Source organism: Lithobates pipiens, unplaced genomic scaffold, assembly GCF_037356315.1.
Source record: "Lithobates pipiens isolate NorthernLeopardFrog02 unplaced genomic scaffold, aLitPip1_a1.2 Scaffold_23, whole genome shotgun sequence".
In the NCBI taxonomy this organism is placed as follows: domain Eukaryota; kingdom Metazoa; phylum Chordata; class Amphibia; order Anura; family Ranidae; genus Lithobates; species Lithobates pipiens.
The window spans coordinates 93699258-93723725 of NW_027507785.1; the positions used below are offsets into that span (position 1 = coordinate 93699258).

The window sequence follows — 24468 nt, forward strand, 5'->3', positions numbered from 1 at the left end:
TCCTAAAGGATTGAATAATGACAAAAAAAAAAAAAACTAAATGATATATTGCTCACACATGCCATGGTTATATGTGGAATTGCACCCCAAAATATATTCCGCTACTTGTCCCGAGTATGGGGATACCACATGTGTGGGACTTTTTGGGAGTCTAGTCGCGCACGGCACCCGAAAACCAATCACCACCTTCAGGATTTCTAAGGGTGCAAATTTTTGATTTAACTCCTCACTACCTATCACAGTTTCGAAGGCCATAAAATGCCAAAATAGCACAAAACCCCCCAAAATGACCCCATTTTGGAAAGTAGACACCCCAAGCTATTTACTGAGAGGCATGTTGAGTCCATGGAATATTTTATATTTTGCCACAAGTTGCGGGAATATTACAAACTTTTTTTTTTTTTGCACAAAGTTGTCACTAAATGATATATTGCTCACACATGCTATGGGCATATGTGAAATGACACCCCAAAATACATTCTGCTGCTTCTCCTGAGTACGGGGATACCACATGTGTGGGACTTTTTGGGAGTCTAGTCGAGCACGGCACCCCGAAAACCAATCACCACCTTCAGGATTTCTAAGGGTGCAAATTTTTGATTTAACTCCTCACTACCTATCACAGTTTTGAAGGCCATAAAATGCCAAAATAGCACAAAACCCCCCCAAATGACCCCATTTTGGAAAGTAGACACCCCAAGCTATTTACTGAGAGGCATGTTGAGTCCATGGAATATTTTATATTTTGCCAAAAGTTGCGGGAATATTACAAACTTTTTTTTTTTTTGCACAAAGTTGTCACTAAATGATATATTGCTCACACATGCTATGGGCAGAAGTCAAATTACACCCCAAAATAAATTTTGCTGCTTCTCCTGAGTACGGGGATACCACATGTGGGGGACTTTTTGGGAGCCTAGCCACGTACGGGACCCCGAAAACCAAGCACTGCCTTCCGGATTTAAATATAAAATGCTACCAAAAAACCTGTTAGCGATGGCAGGGATCAGGCCTGACTCTGCGATCGCTGCAGTTATGTGTTTAGTGTTTTGTAAGTGACAGTGATCGATCGATACTGCACTTGGGCGGGCTGGGCAGAGGGGCAAAACGCAGGTGCTAGCAGGTATCTGGGCTGATCCCGCTAACAATGCGTTTTTTTGGAACCCTAAACTGCTGGGGACGCTAGTATAGATCTGATCAGATCAGATATTGATCTGTTCAGATTCTATAGCACTACGGGAGGTGTATGCTTTGCGTGTGGGTGTTAGCAGGACTGGCACTAACCTAGCGCTGCCTGGGGCGACGCAGACCCTGACCCTAAAACCTAATTGATATCACCCGCCGGGTGATCAGGGGGTTAAACCTTTATTGGGTAATAAATGGTGGGTGCCCTGATGCTATAAAAAACAAACTAACCAGAGTCACCCGTAACACTTATACGGTGATCAGTGGTGAAAGGGTTAACTAGGGGCAATCAGGGGGTTCACATTTTTATTAGGTAGTATATGGGGGTCCCTGGCGCTATAAAAAAATCTGACGGGGAACCTAAAAACTAACTGGCTAACCAGCGTCACCAGTGACACTTATACTGTGATCGCTGGTGAAAGGGGGTGAAAGGGTTAACTAGCAGCAATCAGGGGGTTAAAACCATTATTGGGTAGTATATCGGGGTACCTAGCGCTATAAAAACCTGGCGGTGAACCTAAAAAAATAACCGCAGGAGACAATCAGAGACTGCGGACATACTGCAGGAGACAATAAGAGACTGCGGACATACTGCAGGAGACAGAGACTGCGGAAATACCGCAGGAGACAATCAGAGACTGCGGACATACTGCAGGAGACAATAAGAGACTGCAGACATACTGCAGGAGACAGAGACTGCGGACATACCGCAGGAGACAATCAGAGACTGCGGACATACTGCAGGAGACAATCAGGGACTGCGTACTTACTGCAGGAGACAATAAGAGACTGCGGACATACTGCAGGAGACAATCAAAGACTGCGGACATACTGCAGGAGACAATCAGAGACTGGGGACATACTGCAGGAGACAATCAGAGACTGCGGACATACTGCAGGAGACAATAAGAGACTGCGGACATACTGCAGGAGACAATCAAAGACTGCGGACATACTGCAGGAGACAATCAGAGACTGGGGACATACTGCAGGAGACAATCAGAGACTGCGGACATACTGCAGGAGACAATAAGAGACTGCGGACATACTGCAGGAAACAATCAGAGACTGCCGACATACTGCAGGAGACAATCAGAGACTGCGGACATACTGCAGGAGACAATCAGGGACTGCGTACATACTGCAGGAGACAATAAGAGACTGCGGACATGCTACAGGTGATGGTCAGAGAACTTTCAGCAACGCACAGCTTGACAGTTGAATAACACAGCTCAGGGTTTAAGCAGTCAGGCATTTTATGGGTGCAAGGACATACCTGGGCAGCCAAACACACTACATACATTTAGAGGTATGTGGGCGGGGCTTCCATTCTCTGATCTCACTACAACAGCCGGGAGCTCCACTGATGCTTTGTAGGGGGGCCCCGTTACCCGTAAATTGGGGCCCCTATGAAGGTTTTGCAGAGTGCACAGAGGACACGGGAGGCTGTATTCCCGCGCTAGCCAGCTGAGAGGGGGCGGGGCCGGGAGCTCCACTGACGCTCTGACCCCGCCCCCGTGCAGCCTGTATGCTCGGAACAGAGCGGCTGTAGTGAGAGCCAGTGATCGGAGTGGGAGCGTCAGTGGATCTCCCGGCCCCGCCTCCTCTATACTGGCTGGGGAATACAGAGGTCCGGGGGCGGGGCCGGGAGCTCCACTGACACTCCCACTCCGATCACTGCTCTAACTACAGCAGCTCTGTTCTGAGCATACAGGCTGTACGGGGGCGGGGTCAGAGCATCAGTGGAGCTCCCGGTCCCGCCCCCTCTCAGCTGGCTAGCACGGGAATACAGCCTCCAGTCCCGTGTCCTCTGCGCACTCTGCAAAACCTTCATAGGGGCCCCAATTCGCGGGTAGCAGTGCGGGCCCCCCTACAAACATTGGGCCCAGGGCAGGTGCCCCGTTTGCCCTGCGCTAAAGACGGTCCTGTCTCTCTCCATATATGTGAGCAGTGAGATGGGCAGGTTCTATGCATGGAAGGGCTGCCCCCTCACTAGACTGCATGTCTAGATTCTCACCTATTCTCGCTCTCACCACCAACCCTCCACACACAAACTACTGTCCCTCAACTCCCTCTCTCACTTATACACCTTCACTACCACCACCTGACTTGTAGGCCCATCTCTTACCTCATGCATGAAAAGGCATCTCCCCTCAACATTGCTCTTGCACCCCACTTTTTTAATCGACAGCTGTGCACCCCCCTTTACTGCTGCACAAGACCCCCCCCCATTCCATGTGTCCTCCTTCTCCGATTTGATATCTGCAATTGCTAACCTTTCTAAAATCTTTAGCTGCCTTGTATGTCTGTGGCTTCAACACTTTTGGGTTGATTTCTATAGAAAGAATGCATATATCACCTGCACACCATGCCATTTGCCAGTTACTGGCTCTCCCCTCCTCACGTTGCGACAGCATGAGGAAAGGAATGCCGATAACCGGCAAGTGTGTTTAAATCTTGATCAGCTGATCTCAGGGTAAAGGGCCTCAGTGATTGGCCCTTTAACCTGATCTGTGTGGGGGGCCCAGTTCTGTGAGGATGTCAATAGTCACCCTCCCAGAACTAGACGACCATGCTGTAGACATCATTTGGTTATAGCGCAGTCGGCAAGTAGTTACACTGATAATATCACTGCAAAAACCAGGAGCAGCGTTGTGAGGTCACACAGGACCCCTTCATAATCACATGCCTGACAAAGAGGTCCTGCGTGACCCTGAAACATTCCATGGTGTGCAGGTAATATGTGCTTTGACTCACAATGTTTCCAGTCTACAGCAGGTAGTTGCTACAGCATGGGCCTACAACTTACCATTCCCAGGAACGTGTGCAATGGGAATATTATATGTGATTTATAAAGAATTCATATAGTCATTCACCCAGTGAAAGTACATGTACACTGGTTCTGTGTGAATGGGCAAAAACAAATGTTATTAGGCTATATCATGTGCATAGTAAATAGTGCCATGGATTTAAAACAGAGGACTTGCTCAACACCAGATCTCAAAATGTACAAAAAAATATATATATTGACTGAAAAACAGTAGGAAAAAAACGTTGACTGTTTTTAAGTCAATATACATTTTTTCTATATCATCTGCATTTTGATTGTAAATCATTAAATTTAAAAGGAAAATACCACATTTGGCCACTAGATGGAGATAAATATTATAGCTAATGCCTATGATATTTAGCTCCATCTAGTGGCCAAGTGCAGTATTTTCTGATTAAAATCAATGATGTTCAATCAACAAACACAGGGTATAGCCTAACAACATTAGTTTTTTTGCCTAATGCACACAAAATGAATGTACATGCACTTTTACTGGGTAAATAGCTATGTGAATGCTTTATAAATTAGCCCCTCAGAGTTACTGACCTGGAAAGACACTGCAACAGCATGACAGCTACACAACCTGCATTTTCAGAATGGGAGGATAGTAATGGTAGCCTCCATAACGTCTGAGTACATGTTTTATGGTCAACATATAAATTAGATGTCTACAGTCCTTTTCAACAGTTTTATGTAGTAGCCAAGTTATCTGCTACACTGCAGACAATGATCTTGCAGTACTTTAATATTGGAAAACTCCTTTTAGATTTGGGTTGTAAAGGTTCATCCAAAAGCTACCTGTCACCAAATATTGGTACATAGGAGTAGAAGTGCGGACATACATTTTAGCACACATAGCAGTGCATATACTGTAGGTTTTTGTTTATCGGGTTAATAGGTCCTGTACTAACAGATGACCAGGCAATGTGTAGGCAGGTGTCACTGTCAACTATAGTGCTAGGCTGCTTGGGGTGGGGAAGGGTTAATGTGGGTTCTGCATTTTTCTCAAGGCTTTTTGGGCTTCTGCCCTCCACTCTGTGCTACATATAAATAGGGGAAAGGCTCGGCTCAAAGAGTTTTCTGAAGCCGGGCTGCATAGGAAAGTGAAGAGAGGTCCGCCTATGAAGATGTAACCAACAGCAGCCCGCAAACTCCCAGCACAGAAATCCCCCTTTCAAGGACTCCACCCATTATGGACTGCTACTTGGGACTTGTTAGTTAGAAGACAAATGTGTACACTTTGGAGTGTATTATTGCATCATGTTATGTAAAATTGTTAACTATTTAAAAGTCTGGTCTGAGGATATTTATAAAGGGGTGCTTGGTGGTAAATGGTGTACCTAGATGAAAAGGGCCTGTAAAGCACTTACATGGTTGAAGTGTAAGGAACAGAAGGCCACCATGAAGGGATAACTCATAAAAGCGGGAGTAAACCCAGTTTCAAAAAATGCTTAATGTTGACTTTCACTTAATTGTGGCCCCACCTGGTCCCAGGCATTGGTGAACAGGTACCCCCACACTCAGGGTAAGTACATCCTGCCCACAAACTGATACCTTTAAACTTTAATCAGTGAATACCAGCAGTTTTGACAAGTGGAACAACTATTTTACTATCAAAGTATAGGGCCAGTCTGATGGCATTTCCTGTTTGAGAACATAGGAACCCCAATTTAATGTTCACAATCCAAATGCTGACTATGTAATTAGACACTTCTTTTGCATGTTATATATTTATCTATATATAAAAATAAAAATCACATGACTGACCCTTGTTGGCACATGCCATCCATTTTAGGTTATCTGCAAAGGCAACTTCTCTTCCAATCAAGTATGTGAATATTCGAACCTAGAAAAACAGAGACATGGATGTTAGAATAAATGAACATTTGCTTTTATTGTTTTTTTAAAAAAAATTTAACATTTTGTAAAATATAACTCAACTAAAATGTTAAAAATATATACGTGCAAATAAAGAAAGCATTGCCTTTTGTCTTCGACCTACGGTGAATCCTGCCAAAATGTTTCTGTTTGGGGAAGGGTTATGAAATCTGTGAAGTTATTATTGCTGTTCATGTTCCCATTGGAAAGATTTCCTTTCCCTTGTTTTCCAACAGATGGGTGTTATGGGAAAGATAATGAAGAGAAATCTTCCATTGGGGACACATACAGCCAAAAAAGCTTAATGAGTAAGTAGCTAGCAAGCATACTATTTTATATAGAGGGTTAGTGCACTAAGGTCAAAAGAAAATTCTCCATTTAGGATGAAAAACTACATAGCAAGAGATGTAAAATCCAAAGAATTTAGCGATCTGTGTCACCATTAGTACTCTTGCCAATCTGATTCCTTCTTTTGAGCCATATACTGATGTCCCTCAATTTAGAGTGTGCTTGCTATCTATTTACTTTATGCACTAGCTGTCCAAGCTTGGTCTCATCATTAGGAGCAGGAAACCTACATACACAAATACCCTTGATGAAGTCACGTGAGTGGTGACATAACGCGTAGGGAGGAGCCAAGTGAACGCCATGTCATGGTCAAGACCAGAAGTCCCTGATACACGAGAAAACTGTTAACTGTTTTTTTATATGTGAGTTGCTACATTTTTTAATAAATGATTTTATTGGAATACTACACATGCAGACCTATTGTCATTACATGTGAGCCTTGGTGGTAAAAATTGGAAGAGGTAGAGCAGATAGCTATGTTTTAAATGGAAATGCCTGCTTGTACCTGTGAACATTGCTGCCCTATCTAATAGAGGACTACAAGGAGAGGGCCTACTGCTGTGTATTTATATGAGAGATTAATCATTGGTGCAACTAGACCCATAGGGGTTTCTCTTTGAGGTGAGAGGCTGGGGCACACTGCACACATGGATGGTGAAGCACTATCAAGGAATTCAATATATACGTGTGTGCACTTTGATTGCTGACACTTTATATAAACTATTTCTGTGCACTGAAGATTGATTGCACCAAGCACTTTATGGAAATTTATCACAAGTTATTATTGCACTTTAAGTTATAACATATTTAGTATTGAATATTATTGTTGCACTAGTATTGATTGATTATATTGATGCATTTGCAATGTGAAGGATTTACATCCATTTCTTGATTGAGGATTATTTTGCACATAGCACTTTAGTTACCATTAATGAATTAGTTATTTGTTTAATATTGCACTTGTTGATTTAATATATTAGCATTATTATTTCACTGAGAAAGTGCCACATTTATTCATTTTCATGTATTACTGTGTGGGAACATATTTTGTGTGGGCAGCTACTCACTATTAATTAGGTATTGGTGCATTAGTATATTCTTTTTATTATTTACATACACAGTGGCTTACCTGCTATAAATATGCACCCACATTTTCCTTATCTGTGCAGCACCCTCCTGTAGGTGCTAGGACAGTTAGTCAAGTATTAGAATGTGTTTTTGATAGGTAAATTTAGTTGACGCGCTGTAGGCAATGTGGCTATAATTTTGTGTAGGTAAAAGCATAGTTTGGCTCACTGTACTCAGTGAGCTGTGATTGATTAGTAAGGTCTGATCTGTGTGTCCTGCTGCTGCCAGTCTGCTGGATAGCTCCCTCTGTATCCAGGTAACTTGGGAAGTTTCTGGATGATAGGTGTGGAGCTATGCAGATGGCAGCATGAATATTGATACAGGCTCAGCCTATCCCAGAGAGGCCAGCATTGAAGGCATGCTGGGAGACTTTTTATTCTGGGAGCACACAGAGCTCTGGTTTTGTCCCAAAGTGGAGCAGTCCAGCCCAGTGTTTCTCAACTCCAGTCCTCAAGGCCCTGTTTTCAGGATTTCCATTATTTTGCACAGGTGATTTGATCAGTTTCACTGCGTCAGTAATTACCACAGCCATTTCATCTGAGGGAAATTCTGAAAACATGACCTGTTGGGGCGCCTTGAAGACTGGAGTTGAGAAACATTGGTCCAGCCTGAGAGGGAAACGCTGACCTCTTAGGTAAAACTACCATGAGGAAGCCTCAGGTGGGAGATCTGAGGGAAGAATGCTGAGACCCAGGTGCTTGGTAGAAGCTAACTGAGAGGAGCTGTCTGCCATAGAGTGGTCTGGTATCACTGGAGGGCATTGCTTGAAAGATTGGAAGGGAGCGCCATCTGTTCTTGGGCCTTGTGAGTAAAGTCATTAAAAGATCTTGGGGACTTTGTGCTTTAGCTACCCCTCTGGTGCCTTGTTAGAGTCAGCTGTGGTATCCTGAAGTCTTTAAACAGTCCATTCTATTAACAGTAGATCTCCAATGTGAAATCAGCACACAATGCACCCGGGAATAGTGATGAGAAAAAGATGTGCCTTCCACCTTCACACACACTCACTGCTCTTACTGACTCTTTACTGACTCTTGTTGATCTCTTATTACAGGAGATCAATAAGAGATCAACAAGAGTCTGTAAGCGGCAGTGTGTGGAGGTGGAAGGCACATCTTTTTCTCATCACTATTCCCGGGCGTATTGTGTGCTGATTTCACATTGGAGATCTACTGTCAATAGAATGGACTGTTTACAGTGTGAAGATTGATCAATTTTATTTATGATTTTCACTTTAGAAGGGTTGAATTAGATTAACTCATTTCACAGATTCACTTTATGAAAATATAGCGCAACTTGATATTGGGAATTGTTGATTGATGTGTGTATCTCGCAGGAAGTCGCAGCTGTTTTTTTATATTTACTTCAATTTTCAATGTATTTCACAATTTATTTCACACATTATTCAGGACAGCACAGTCATTTTTTAAACCATTTTGGTATCCTGAAGAGCTCTGTGCAGATATTTTCTTACTTAAATGGACTGTGAACTATTGGCTTTACTTCTACTTAAGCTGAAGTCTACTGTTTGCTACAAGTCTGGACTTCATCATTGCTTGTCTTAAAGGAAAATCAAGTCCGTAGTTCTTAGGACATAGTTCTTATCTTTGTAGTATCCCACCACTTCCCTCATCCCTATTCAGGTTCTCCAAAAATAAAAACAACATCCCATAAATAAAAGAATGGTAGGGTTCCATTATTCTTTTTTTCCCCATTTTTGATAGCCTAATTAACAATATGTTCGTAGATCAAAATGTGATCAAACCCAGAAATAATATTTAGGGTCTTTATGGTTGGACCTCCTTACCTATACCCTTCCTAGATATCTCTAGGTTGAATATGGTTCTGTTAGGAGAGTGTGATATGGTAAAATTACTTGTTTTTATTCCTTGTTTAATCAATTTAAAGTTGTGTATGATGAATATTGATGTATTTAGATGTAGCACTGACCCCCGAAGGAGCCTTCTGGTTTTATTGGGCTTACCGTTACCTTCTTGACTGCTTCTCCGTCTAGGGTTTCCCATGGTAGATGGCCCAAAGAAATGTGGAAACTGACACTGAATCTTATTTTGGGTTATTTATTTAAAGTAGAAACAGAGTCTCTCAGTTTAGGGTAGAGGGTTAGGACTAAGTTCAGGTACTTTGGACCGCAAAAATGGATAGTCTTTTTATAAGAAAAATCCAGAGAATAACCGCTTCACAGCTAGATTTCACAACCCCCGGATAGACCTCCTCTCACTAGGCCTAGCAGCCGGCAGGGTGCCAAGGAAAGCCTCCGCCACAGACTTGAGTGCAAAATACTTGAGTAAAAGTCTCTGCCACAGACTTGATTATAACTGAGGGACATAACCAAATTTAAAGAGCTATCATACGGTACCAGTATCTCTCAGCCGATCCGGCGATACCGTATGAGTGAAGATCCATGAAGTGTCCTTCAACTGAGCCTCCAGGCTCCTTCAGAGAAACCAGCCTTGCGCACGGCCTTCTCCTGAAGAGTCCTCGCCTAGGGTTTCTCCAGTTGCTGGGCCTCTCCCTTAGATGAGATGGCACCGGACCACCTTTGAATTAATAGGCCCCGATTTCCATTCAGGCCTGTCCCTGCAGTTGTGTCGCCTAGGACTAGCCAGCGCAGAGACTTGGAAATGCATGGTTCTGCACCCCAGGCCAGGAGAGCCATGGGGGCTGGTCAGGAGGACCAGAACCAAGCAGACAGAACATATTCTCCGGACAGAACTCAGAGCCACATGATGTCAGTACCTTAAATACCACCTCCCAGAATGCACAGCAGGAGAACACTCCCACTGGGCTGGTTCCGTAAGAAAAGTGGCATTCAATCCACCAAGCTAGACTGCGTTCTTACTCTTGCCGTCGGTGACAGCTACACCTGCGGCCAAGAAGAACCCAATGCAACCCAGCTGGACTAGCACTGAAACCATAAATTTTGTAAATTAGCCCGAAAACCAAACTGTGGTTTCAGGAAAGTTAAATTTGAAAAAAAACATAGCGCCTGCTCATCAGGAGCCAGCGCTACAGAGATATGGGATGAAATGACCCATTTAGTGAAGGTTGCTTAAAACTCTATGTTTATCTGGACAAGAACTTGACAGCCATCGTTTTATTATCAACATCAATAGCTTCTGGACATTTCAAGTATATTGTGGGCAGAGTGAAGAAGGGTTTGAACCCCTGTCAATGTTTTATTGATACCTGTGTCTCCATTTGGGAGATTTCTCCATACTTTCTGTCTATATAAAGGATGTAAGACAGAAAACAAACTGAAGGAATTTCGCCCTACTTTTTATCCTGTGTCAGACACAACAGGAAATAATGGGAAATCCCCTGAACAGAGAGACAAGGAAGTAATAAAAGCAAATTTTCTAGGAGAGTAAGGGCTCTCTTAGATAGGTGGTAATGCTTACCGTTCACTAAAAAGCAGTCCTTAGTGGATTCAGTGGCGGAAATATCAGGATCGCAGAATATACAGACCCATACAGAACAATGGGTGGAAAATGGAAAAATGGAAATTCTGCAGAGTCTTAAGTAACAGGGGCTCCAGGAACAATGATTAAAGGGGAATGCTGGGGATATTGATGTAAGTGGGGACTCCAGTTACCAAGGACCCCCTTATATCAGAGTCTGCAGTGTTCCCCCTTACATCAGAGTTCTCACTGTTTTCCTTAAATCAAAGTCCCCAAAGTTTTCCCTTACATCAGAGTCTGCAGAGTAAGAGGGTACCCTTACAGTGTAGGGGAACTCTGCAAAGTTCAGATGTAAATGGGAAACTCTATATATTCAGATGTAAATGGGAACTCTGTGGACTCTGATGTAAGGGGGGACTCTTGTGATTTAAATATATACAATTAGAATTGTTATTTAATCACAAAATACATGTATAGTGTATACTACAAAAAGGAATTTGCTGTGCACTGCTAAAGTCTTTGGATTTGGCTTGAAGAAAAGGTGGCAGCCCTACCCAAGACTTCAGGAAGGGGTCCTGCTGCAGGACCATAATCAAGGGCTCCGCGATTGGAGAAAAGGACCCCAGAATTGCTGGAATGGGCCCCCGGGGTCCTTCATGGTTCCTGACACCAGGGCCCTGAAGGTTCTAGTCACGCCTCTGAGTGGATTGCTGGTATTGTAACAGCTGGCAGGCATTTAGGACACCACCACCTCCTGATACTTGTTTTTTTCTCTAATTGTCAAGTGTAAATTTTACATTGAGGGACCGTGCTGCAACTGTGAGCCAAGTGTTTGGTTCACGGTTGCGATGTGCTGCTGTCAAACTGTGCAGCCTGAGTTAAAATTGCAGCAGCATGTGTACAGCTCTGGCAGGCTGTAATGTTAGAATTACGGTGGACAGAATAGGAGAAATCTACCTATGGGGTTCAGACAGTGTTTCAAACCCAGCAAAAAAAAGAACCCCAAATTTCAAAATCTTCCCCACTCTGTCCCGAACTAAAAAAGCAAAAGTTTTGCCAGGAGCTGGGCTTTGAAGCAGTTGCAAACCCTTACATATATCAAGTAAAATGATTAGCCTCAGGTGATACACAGAGATGAAACAAACCATCCTACAAAAGTTGTACCTGTCTATCTGCAGTCTTCTTTTCTCAAGAGCAGTGTTGGTCATCTTACTTTAAAAAAGTAATTAGTTAACTTACAAATTACTTCTCCCAAAAAGTAATTGCGTTAGTAACTCGGTTACTACATTGGAAAAGTAATTAGTCACTCAGCAAAGTAACTGTGACAGGGGTGGCAGTGGTGGTACTTGAGGGGTGGCAGCAGTGGTACTTGGGGGGGTGGCAGTGGTGGTGGTGGTGTACAGTACTTGGGGGGGTGGCAGTGGTGGTATTTGGGGGGGTGGCAGCGGTGGTGTACTTAGGGGGTGGCAGGCAGCGGTGGTACTTGGGGGGGTGGCAGTAGTCCCACCACCACCTCTGCCTCTTACTAATCTCACCCCTACCGTATCCCCCTCATCACCTCTGTTGTAGAAGTGGTGATGGGGGGGGTAGGGATGGGATCAGCAAGAAGCAGAGGTGGTGGAGAACTTGGGATGGATCGATTGTACTGCAATTCGAATCACCAATCACTTACTTGAATGCCTCCAGGGATGCCTTTCCTCATGGGGAGAGAGAGAAACCCTCCCCTTCACTCGATTGGTGTCAGCTGACTTCATTTTTCAGTGTCTGCCCCGTCTCCTTACATTCTATGGACAGGCGGGGCGGGATGGGGCGGTCCAGACAGTCTCTCTGAGTCTCAGCCTCTTCTCAGCTCAGCGGGCGAAAGCCCCCCTCCCCGCGGCGGAACGAACGGCCAGGTAGCGCGGCCATGATGGGCCTCTCAAGCAGTAAATGTAATTGCGGTAATGCCGCCCAAGTAATGGGAACTGAGTTACCATGATGGGAAGAGTAATCAGTTAGATTACTCGTTACCCTCTAAAGTAACTGCGTTAAGTAACTCCGTTCATTTTAACTGAGTTACTTACATCACTGCTCAAGAGCCATTAAAAGTGAAGAATTTATGCAGCTTGACTGAGCTTTCAGAAAGCAGGTGTGGGGAGCTGAAAAATTACATTCTGCAGAGCTCAGTAACAGCTGATTGGAGGAATGGGACACACCCCCTTCACGCAGCACACCGGAACAAAGCTGGGGCTGTCAATCAGCAGGAGATCCCTCCCCGTCCCCATTTTTCTCTTGGTGTCAGGAAAACGTGTCAGAATTGAGGCAGCAGACATAAATGAAACTTAGTACTCTGGGTAGAGTGACCATTTAGATAGGTAAGCGATTTTCCTTGTTTAATTTTGGCAGTTTACAACCTATTTAAAGTTATACTGGATCTTGCATGCTGCCAGCCTTTTTACTTTCTTCTGTCTTTTCTCCTTCCCCTAATTTCTTTTATTTAGGAACACAGTTTTTTAGATGTGGTGTTTACAAGTTAAAAACATTTTTTTTGCTAGAAAATTACTTAGAACCCCCAAACATTATACTTTTTTTTTTTCTAACTTCCTAGAGAATAAAATGGCAGTCGTTGCAATACTTTCTGTCACATCGTATTTGTGCAGCGGTCTTACAAGCGCACTTTTTTTTTTACAAATACACTTTTTTGAATTAAAAAATAAGACAACAGTAAAGTTAGCCCAATTTTTTTTATATTGTGAAAGATAATGTTACGCCGAGTACATCAAAAAGACCTAGAGATCTCATATTTACACTAAAATGCAATAAAAAAGAAAATGGCCCTTTAAGAGCTATGGGCGGAAGTGATGTTTTGACGTTGCTTCCACCCTGCAGTGTCATGGAGACGGGTGGAGGCCATGTTCCCCTCACTTGTCTCCATGTCACCCCAGGGGTCAGACGCATTCACCTCCGCCGCTGCCGACGGCTCCGGTAAGCAGCAGAGGGCACAGGATTGCGGCGGGAGGGGGGGTCCCTCTGCCGATAAAAGTGATCTCGCTGCGAATCTGCCACAGAGACCACTTTTACCTTGTTCTGGACCGCCGGACGAACATGGGGATACCTGGGTTATGGTAGCTAGCTGCTGCCATAACAATGATATCCGTCCCCAAATTAGGAACGTACATCGGCGTGCGGCGGTCCGGAAGTGGTTAACGTCCTGTCCTGTAGACACAAAAGGAAATGAAAGGAAATTTCTCCAAAGTGAGCAAAATCTCTTGTCATTGCAACAAGTGTTGTGATTGGAAGATTTCCCCTTTATTTCTTTTTTGATACCAATGTAAAATCCTGTACCATAATTTTCTCTCTCTGTGACAATGGCCACCAACGATAACGTCATAAATGAAATCTGGGAACACCCAACACCCTACTAACCATGCTAAATGTTAAACAACACCCCCATTTGCAGCGACACCCATGAAATCACATTCCCTTGTTTAATATGTTCGGAAACAATTGGTCACAGACTTTTGGAACAAAAGGCAAGATATTCAAGGTATAAAGACAAAATATTTTGGGCACCATAAACAGAAATGATACGGAGTGTTGCAGCTACCTGCATTGCAGCAATATATAGAATCTGAATGGTGCCGTGCTCCATAGTGTACTATATGGCCATTGCATTGCATTGCAGCATTGCATTGCATAACCACTTTGCAAGCCTCAATTGAGAATAGCGTAGTTGGCATTTTCTATACAAGTCTAACAAAAACATTTTGGCTTTAGATACACTTTAAATAACCTGGAAGATAATGCATTCACACCTAGTCCTACTATAAGCAAATGCATTCACCCAGAAAAGTTCTATTCTAATCCTGAGAGGCTTGAAGTCTTTTCACGAGAAAAATATTGGCTACATTTTTGTCAATATTGGTGCAGCAAAAATATGCCTTTTTACTACTTTAATATCTAGCTTTGACATACAGCATACAGTGTATTTACTTGTATGTTTCCTGTAATTATACGTTTAGTTGGGAGTTCAAGCAACATCTTTCTTTCATCTATATCCACGTTTTAAATTTTTTTTTTCATTTTAAGCAGTAAAATCACAAGCAATGGCCTCTAGCAAAACCAATATCGGTCTCATAATGACACCTATTACTTACCTACTGCCTCTAGTACAGTGTGTCATTCCTATAAAACACATCCGTAACCGTACAACAATTTTCTAAGATATGAAGTGATATTCATGCAGAACGTTGTTCCCAAACAGGAAAGATGCACATACAGTCCGCTATTTCTCTGTTAGTAGAAATATTTTTGGAAATGGAACCAGGGGCGGATCCAGAGTCTAATCTCGGGAGGGGCACTGCTATAAAATATGTTTTTTGGGGGGCAATTTATATGGGAAATGGCTGGTATTGGCGCTTCAATCATTACGGCACCATGGTTGTTATGGTGTCAGGATGATTGAAGCGCATTATTTCTATTAATACATTGTAATATAAAATGAAATGGTTCAACTCACCATATAGCAGAATCAGTGGGAGCCCTGAGGATGTCACTTGCCATGTCGCCTGCCACCAAATGTGGATTGTCACTTGTCACCAAATGCGGATTGTTACTTGCCACGTCACCTGCCACACATTGCGGATTGTCACTTGCCACGTAGCCTGCCACACATTGCAGATTGCCACTTGCCACGTCACCTGCCACACATTGCGGATTGTGACTTGCCACGTCACCTGCCACACATTGCGGATTGTCACTTGCCACGTCGCCTGCCACCAGATGCGGATTGCCACGTAGCCTGCCACACATTGCGGATTGCCACTTGCCACGTCACCTGCCACACATTGCGGATTGTCACTTGCCACGTTGCCTGACCCACATTGCGGATTGCCACTTGCCACGTCACCTGCCACACATTGGGGATTGTCACTTGCCACGTCACCTGCCACACATTGCGGATTGTCACTTGCCACGTTGCCTGCCACACATTGCGGATTGCCACTTGCCACGTCACCTGCCACACATTGCGGATTGTCACTTGCCACGTTGCCTGCCACACATTGCGGATTGTCACTTGCCACGTCACCTGCCACACATTGCGGATTGCCACTTGCCACGTAGTCTGCCACACATTGCGGATTGTCACTTGCCACGTCACCTGCCACACATTGCGGATTGTCACTTGCCACGTTGCCTGCCACACATTGCGGATTGTCACTTGCCACGTCACCTGCCACACATTGCGGATTGCCACTTGCCACGTAGCCTGCCACACATTGCGGATTGTCACTTGCCACGTCACCTGCCACACATTGCGGATTGCCACTTGCCACGTAGTCTGCCACACATTGCGGATTGTCACTTGCCACGTCACCTGCCACACATTGCGGATTGTCACTTGCCATGTAGTCTGCCACACATTGTGGATTGCCACTTGCCACGTAGTCTGCCACACATTGCGGATTGCCACTTGCCACGTAGTCTGCCACACATTGCGTATTCCCACTTGCCACGTAGCCTGCCACACACTGCGGATTGTCACCTACTGGTGGTCTTTTGTTGGGTCCCAGAGTGAAGATAGGCAGCAGAGAGATGATGCAATCTCTCTGCTGCACACAGCTTCCTACACAGTGAGGGTGGAACTGGAGGGATGCAGGGCAGTGAGAGATGATGTCATCTCCCTACTCCCCTGCCTGCTGGCTTCCTGATTGGCCAGCAGCCCACCCTTCCTAAGCCGCCCAGCTGCCCCCCCCTCACCCGTCCAATCAGCGCGGGTACCCGCGGAACCGGCCGCGCGGGTACCCGCGGAACCGACCGCGATTGGACCCGCGGAACCGACCCGCGGGTACCCTCGGAACCGGCCGCGATTGGACCCGCGGAACCGACCCGCGGGTACCCGCGGAACCGGCCGCGATTGGACCCGCGGAACCGGCCCGCGGGTACCCGCGGAACCGGCCGCGATTGGACCCGCGGAACCGGCCCGCGGGTACCCGCGGAACCGGTCGCGATTGGACCCGCGGAACCGGCCGCGGGTACCCGCGGAACCGGCCGCGATTGGACCCACGGAACCGGCCCGCGGGTACCCGCGGAACCGGCCGCGATTGGACCCGCGGAACCGGCCGTGCTGTCATTAGCTGGCGGTATTCTCGGAGGGGGCAATTGACCCGTTGCCCCCCCCCTGGATCCGCCCCTGAATGGAACTTACCTACAGTAAAGCAAAAAGTATGAAAGTGCTTGGTTTCTAGACTTAATCTGTTCATAGAGCTTTGACCTGTGCCCAAGACAAAATTAACTCCAGGCAAAAAGCTACATTAGGATGACCAGACATCCCCGGTTTCCGGGGACAGTCCCCGGATTGAGGACACTGTCCCCGGAGCCAGTCTGTCCCCGGATTTGTCCCCGGATTGCAGTAGTATGGAGGAGGGGCATCTGTTACTCTCGCCCTGGGTGAAACCTGGTGCTGGGGAGAACCCTGCTCTGATAGAGTATCATGGAGGCCATGGAGAGGTGAGCAAAATCAACCAATCTACGCTGTTCGTGGGGGGGGGGGGGGGGGGTCGGGGTGTGAGTAGTGCAGGAATCAGGTAGGTCAGTGTAGTGGTCAGTATAGAACTCAGGTAGGTCAGTTTAGTAGTCAGTATAGGAATCGAGTAGGTCAGTGTAGGAATCAGGTAGGCTAGTTTAAACGATAGTATAGGAATCAGGTAGGTTAGTGTAGTGGTCAGTATAGAACTCAGGTAGGTCAGTGTAGTAGTCTAGTCAGTATAAGAATCGGGTAGGTCAGTGTAGGAATCAGGTAGGTTAGTTTAGACGATAGTATAGGAATCAGGTAGGTTAGTGTAGTGGACAGTGTAGGAATCGGGTAGGACAATGTAGGGATAAGGTAGCCCAGTGTAGGCATAAGGTAGGTCAGTGTAGTGGTCAGGTAGGTCAGTGTAGTGGTCAGGCTAGGAAACCAGGTAGGTTAGTTCAGTGGGCAGGTAGGTCAGTGTAGGAATCAAGTTGGTCAGTACTACTGTACTACTGTACTAGTGGAAGGGACTCCAGGAGTGTTAAATGTCTGGCGGGGGTGCACATTTCTTGCCTTGTCTCGGGCGCTGACAACCCATGCTACACTTCTGATTGCATATATAATTTGAGAAAAATATGCATATAAAATAGTTTACCATTTGCCAATAAAGAAAAAAAAATATGTCCCCGGATTTCATTTAAAAAATCTGGTCACCTTAAGCTACGTACATGAAATACATATATTGGGGCTGTTTTACCTGACAAGGGATTTGTATTTCTGTCCATTCAGTCCTGAAATTTACTCTCAATTTTATGTTTACGTACAGGTACACTCCAACACCACCTGTGACTGAGGTAGCACATTGATGAGCTCATCTTTCTGTCACAATGTGTCCTCCTATCAGCATGCTCCTTGCACTGCTGCATAACTGATTGACTTCTTGTGCTGCTTCTCCCTTGCTCCAGCTGAACTCTGCTGTACAAGGACAGCAAGAGGCTGATTCCAAATTAAATGCAGGTACTTGCACTTAAAAAATACATTTAATGATGTTTAAGAATTATAACGATACATTAATTTGTAGCTTTTGTATCTGCTTTGGTTAAGCATTAAAGCTGAACTCCAGGGTTGATATATTTTGCATACTTACATTGGGCAAGCTTGGCAGTGGCGTACCAACTGGGGGGCAAGGAGGGGGGGAGCGGTCCTCCCAGGTGCCACACACTGGGGGGGTCAGGCCGGCGACCCCTGACCCATCTGTGAGTGAAGCGATGAAAGCGGGCACAAGCTGCGCTGTGACCGGGCAGGGAGAGGCAGGGTGCAGACCGTACCACTACCTGGGTGACACCCAGGGCCGGCTGCTGGATTGACTCCGCCACTCACCGCAGGACAGAGCAAGAGAAAGAAAACAAACACTCTCTCTCCTGTACAGCAGGGGATAGGGAGACAGAGGGGCAGTGCTGGACAGAGGACAGGAAATGCTGGAGTTAACTTTCTAAATTAAACCAACAGGTGATTGGTTGCTAGGTGTTCTTAGCAACCAATCATTAGCTTGTTAATATGAAACATTTACTCCAGCAGCTCTGTCTTAGGCCGCGTACACACGCGGGGACTGTTCGCTCAACTTTGTCCGTCAAACAGTTTCAGCGGACAGTCCGCTCAAAATTAGCATGGACGGACTTGCCCACACACGACGAATGAACAGTCCGCTGAAACCGTGCGCGATGACGTGAACGGCACGTACGACGGGACTAGAAAACAACGTCCTATACACTGCAATGCAAACTTCGGCGTGTAAATCCTTTCTGAGCATGCGCGGAACTTAGTTTGACGAACAAGCCTACACACGAGGGGACTGTTCGCTGAAACAAAGTTTCAGCGGACAGTTTTTCGGAATTTCCGAAAAACTTTGTTCAGCAGACTGTCCGCTGAAACTGTCCGCTGAAAGCCCACACACGAGCGGACTGTCCGCCGAAACACTGTTCAGCGGACAAAGTTGAGCGAACAGTCCCCGCGTGTGTACGCGGCCTTAGCCATCATAGGGTCCTAACATAGCTCAGATAGGTCTGAGGAGGATAGGGACATAAAGGAGAAAGAAAAAGCGGTGGAAAATGCTACAGCATGCAACCAAGAAAGGATGTTGAGTCATCAAGAAAAAAAGGACCCTTTAGGCTGATTTGCATGGATACTAATGTAACTATGGCACAGGACATATCACTTGGTCTTACAACAGGTAATTATGTTACAGAGGGTGCAGTTAGGCTTTGACTTGGGCAAATGTCAAGGTTCCTTAAAAAGACAGAATGTAGAAACTCACTCAGCTTCCAATACAGAATTGTACGAATATATACAGCTACACTATTTTATGTCCTCCTTACTCTATAAGACCTCCACTCCCACTGCTTTTTAAAGCAAGTGCTGTGCCAACTCTCAAACTCTCGGTCTTATCTTTCTAATACTGACTACTATTCTGTCTTCTAAAATGCATTGCAAATTTCATTATATGCTCTGCTGGGAAGAGGAATTAGGAAAGTTTCTACCTAAGGAGGACTGGGAGGAAATATAGTCCATCACAGCAAGGACTTTGTGAAATATATTAGCTATAGCAAATTCACACAAAGTTCTTTTTCAATAGTACCTCATACCTTCTAGAATAGCTAAATTTGTACTTCATTACTCACCACTATATTTCCAAGCTTGTGGAGAGGAAGGTACATTTCTTCATATTTGGTGGATGTGCCCAAATGCCCCCCAAGCTTTGGATTCAAGTCTACACTTTGATTAAATTTTTACTGCTAAAAAAACAAACAATCGCTCATTCATGCAAGTTTCCCACATTGAACTTCTGAGGAAGTTCATCCCCAATCGAATGGAAACATGGTAAATGAAAAATGATCATCTATTGCTACAGACACTCATTCTAAGTCTCAAACTCCCAACCAGCTCAAAGAAGTTTGAGTCTTTAAGTCAGTGATACACCAACCCAGCACATAAAGGAGGGGGATTTCCCCCTCTCCACCTCTGACCCCTTTTCCCCTATCTCCTACCCCTTTCTGTATACCTGTCCTCTCACTAAGTTCCCCTCCTCTTCCCCTTTCTTTCTTTGTCTTTAACCTTCACACTCGCCTCACTACTCTTATGCCGCATACACACAATCAGACTTCATGGCAGACTTGGTCTGGCGGACCAGAGTCCGACGGACAATTCAATCGTGTGTGGGCTCCAGCGGACTTTTTCTTCCCCAAAGTCCGGCGGACCTAGAAATAAAACATGTTTTAAATCTTCCCATTGGAAGATTTAAAACTGGACCCAGACCCAGTTCCTGTTGGGAAGTCCGCTCATCTGTATGTTGGTCTGACGGATCAAATATGACGCAACAGCAACTACAGCACCTGCCCGCGAGAAGGTTTCCAGCGTGATCCTATTGTGCCGGTTCTCAGCTACAGGGTACTGTACACCAGGCCCTTAGGTCTGGTATAGATTTTAAGGGGAACCCCCTACGCTGAAAAAACTGCGTGGGGTCCCCCCAAAATCCATACCAGACCCTTATCCGAGGACGCAGCCCGGCCAGTCAGGAAAGCATGAATGAGCAAGTGCCCCCCTCTCCTGAACAGTACCAGGCCGCATGCCTTCAACATGGTGGGTGGTTGCTTTAGGGAAGGGGTGCCCTGCTGTCTGCCCCACCCCAAAGCACCTTGTCCCCATTTTGATGAGGACAAAGGCCTCTTCCCGACAACCCTGGTCGTTGGTTGTTGGGGGGTGCGGGCAGGGGGCTTATCGGAATCCAGGAGCCCCCTTTAATACCCCATAATACCCCATCCTACGTGAATAAGTATGGGGTACATCGTAACCCTACCCATTCACCTGGGGGGAAAAGTGTCAATGAAAAAACACACTACACAGGTTTTTAAAGTAGTTTATTAGGCAGCTCCGGGGGTCTTCTTTCGACTTCGGGGGTCTTCTTCCGACTTCTCTGCGCTTTCCGGTTCTTCTCGCCGGGCTCCTCCTCTATCTTTTGGTCTTTTGCTGCTCTTTTGCTAGCGGTGGCCTGGCTTTCTTCTTCGTCGTCGCCGTCTTCTTCTTCCTTCTTCTGTTCTTCCAATTTGGGCGCTCGCTCGTCCCCACCCCCTTCCCTGACCAGCCAAGCTGCGTGCTTGGATAAGGGTCTGGTATGGACTTTGGGGGGACCCCATGCCATTTTTTCAGCATAGGGGGTTACCCTTAAAATCCATACCAGGTGACGGGGTTTGCAAGGTGTCAATGTCGCTGATGAAAGAGGCGAGATTAACTTTCTTCTCTAGTCCCGTTGTACCTGGAGTCACATTCAAAATGAACGGACTTTAGTCTTTGTGTGTGCAAGTCTGCTTGTTCGGAAAGTCCGGCAGACCTCCACTGCAAAGTCCGGGGGATTGTCCGCCGAACCAAGTCTGCCGGAAAGTCCGATCGTGTGTACATGGCATTACTATACCATTCAACTCAGAGCTAGAAATGCCAAAAATAATAACATTAGATATCTTTTAGATCAGGGGTCTCCAACCCCCAGGCCGCGGCCCGCTACCGGGCCGTAGGCCATTTGCAGCCAGGCCGTGAAGTGTGAACTGAGATGCGGCGGCGGTGAGCAGAGCGATCACCGCACTTCCGCCCACACAGCCCTGCCGCTACACTGCTGGGGGTGAAGCAGGCGAGCAGAGAGATGACATCATCTCCCACCGCCCGCCCACATCACCGCTGTTCCGCCCACATCACCGCTGTTCTGCCCACATCACCGCTGTTCCGCCCACATCACCGATGTTCCGCCCACACAGCCCGGCCAGTATACTGTTGGAGGTGAAGCGGGGGAGCAGAGAGATTACATCATCTCTCACAGCCCGCCCCACATCACCTCTGTTCTCTCTCACGCGGAACCCACAAATCCACTCTACTCCACTCCACTGCACTGCCTCTGTGCTTAGTGACAATTTGCATTTAGGATGCTGCATCTAGTGGCATGTGTCTGTGGCAATGTGAATCTGGTGGCATGTGGCAAGTGACTGTGGCAATCTGCATCTGGTGGCATGTGTCTGTGGCAATCTGCATCTGGTGGCAGGTGTCTGTGGCAATCCGCATCTGGTGGCATGTGGCAAGTGCCTGTGGCAATCTGTATTTGGTAACATGTGGCAATCTGCATCTGGTGGCTGTGACAAGTGACTGTGGCAATCTGCATCTGGTGACATGTGGCAATCTGCATCTGGTGGCATGTGTCTGTGGCAATGCGCATCTGGTGGCAAGTGACTGTGGCAATCTGCATCTGGTGGCATGTGGCTGGTGACATGTGGCAATCTGCATCTGGTGGCATGTGGCAAGTGACTGTGGCAATCTGCATCTGGTGGCATGTGGCAAGTGGCTGTGGCAATCTGCATCTGGTGGCATGTGTCTGTGGCAATATGCATCTGGTGACGTGGCAATCTGGTGGCATTGAACTGTGGCAATCTTCATCTGGTGACATGTGACTGTGGCGATGCACATCTGGTGGCATGTGGCAAGTGACTGTGGCAATCTGCATCTGGTGGCATGTGTCTGTGGCAATCTGCATCTGGTGGCATGTGTCTGTGGCAATGCGCATCTGGTGGTAAGTGATTGTGGCAATCTGCATCTGGTGGCATGTGGCTGGTGACATGTGGCAATCCGCATCTGGTGGCATGTGGCAAGTGCCTGTGGCAATCTGTATTTGGTAACATGTGGCAATCTGCATCTGGTGGCTGTGACAAGTGACTGTGGCAATCTGCATCTGGTGACATGTGGCAATCTGCATCTGGTGGCATGTGTCTGTGGCAATGCGCATCTGGTGGCAAGTGACTGTGGCAATCTGCATCTGGTGGCATGTGGCTGGTGACATGTGGCAATCTGCATCTGGTGGCATGTGGCAAGTGACTGTGGCAATCTGCATCTGGTGGCATGTGGCAAGTGGCTGTGGCAATCTGCATCTGGTGGCATGTGTCTGTGGCAATATGCATCTGGTGACGTGGCAATCTGGTGGCATTGAACTGTGGCAATCTTCATCTGGTGACATGTGACTGTGGCGATGCACATCTGGTGGCATGTGGCAAGTGACTGTGGCAATCTGCATCTGGTGGCATGTGTCTGTGGCAATCTGCATCTGGTGGCATGTGTCTGTGGCAATGCGCATCTGGTGGTAAGTGATTGTGGCAATCTGCATCTGGTGGCATGTGGCTGGTGACATGTGGCAATCTGCATCTGGTGGCACGTGGCAAGTGACTGTGGCAATCTGCATCTGGTGGCACGTGGCAAGTGACTGTGGCAATCTGCATCTGGTGGCATGTGGCTGGTGACATGTGGCAATCTGCACCTGGTGGCACGTGGCAAGTGACTGTCGCAATCTGCATCTGGTGACATGTGGCAAGTGACTGTGGCAATCTGTATCTGGTGGCATGTGGCATGTGTCTGTGGCAATCTGCATCTGGTGACTAGGGATTGGCCGAACACCCCCCCGGTTCGGTTCGCACCAGAACTTTCGAACGGACCCCAAATTTGTACGAACGTTAGAACCCCATTGAAGTCTATGGGACTCGAACGTTCGAAATTAAAAGTGCTAATTTTAACGGCTAATATGCAAGATACTGTCCTAAAAAGGGTTTGGGGACCTGGCTTCTGCCCCAGGGGACATGGGTCAATGCAAAAAAAACTTTTAAAAAAGGCCGTTTTGGCGGGAGCACTGATTTTAATGACGATTAAAGTGAAAAGAAAAAAGTGAAATATTCCTTTAAATATCGTGCCTGGGGGGTGTCTGTAGTATGCCTGTGAAGTGCCACGTGTTTCCCATGTTTAGAACAGTCCCTACACAAAATGACATTTAACGGAAATAACGTCATTTAAAACTGCTTGTGGTTTTAATGGTATATCTGGTTCCTGCAATATGGTTGAAAATCATTGAGAAAAATGGCATGGGTAGCCCTCCCTGCCCATTACCAGCCCCTTTGGGTCTTGTACGCATATTAAGGGGAACCCCGTACCCATATTTAAAAAAGGAAATACGTGTGGCTCCCAGGCCCTATATACTAAGAACAGCAGTATACAGGCGGTGCAAACAAGACAGGGACTGTGTAGGTTTGTTGTGTTAAGTTGAATCTGTTTGTAATTTTCAACTGGTACATTTTTAAAGTGTAGCTCCAGTCAAAAAAACTATTTTTAAGCTT

At 46.2% G+C, this 24468-nt stretch overlaps 1 protein-coding gene across 2 annotated transcripts in view; it reads right to left on the bottom strand.

The window, feature by feature from the left end:
- The window catches only part of CACNA2D3 (calcium voltage-gated channel auxiliary subunit alpha2delta 3), a 1440485-nt gene that overhangs the window by 606084 nt on the left and 809933 nt on the right, over window positions 1-24468 (bottom strand). For both annotated transcript variants that reach the window (XM_077452052.1, XM_077452053.1), the window contains exon 12: window positions 5783-5861. In XM_077452052.1, the coding sequence (XP_077308178.1) occupies window positions 5783-5861 (79 nt within the window). The remainder of the gene's footprint in view (window positions 1-5782; window positions 5862-24468) is intronic.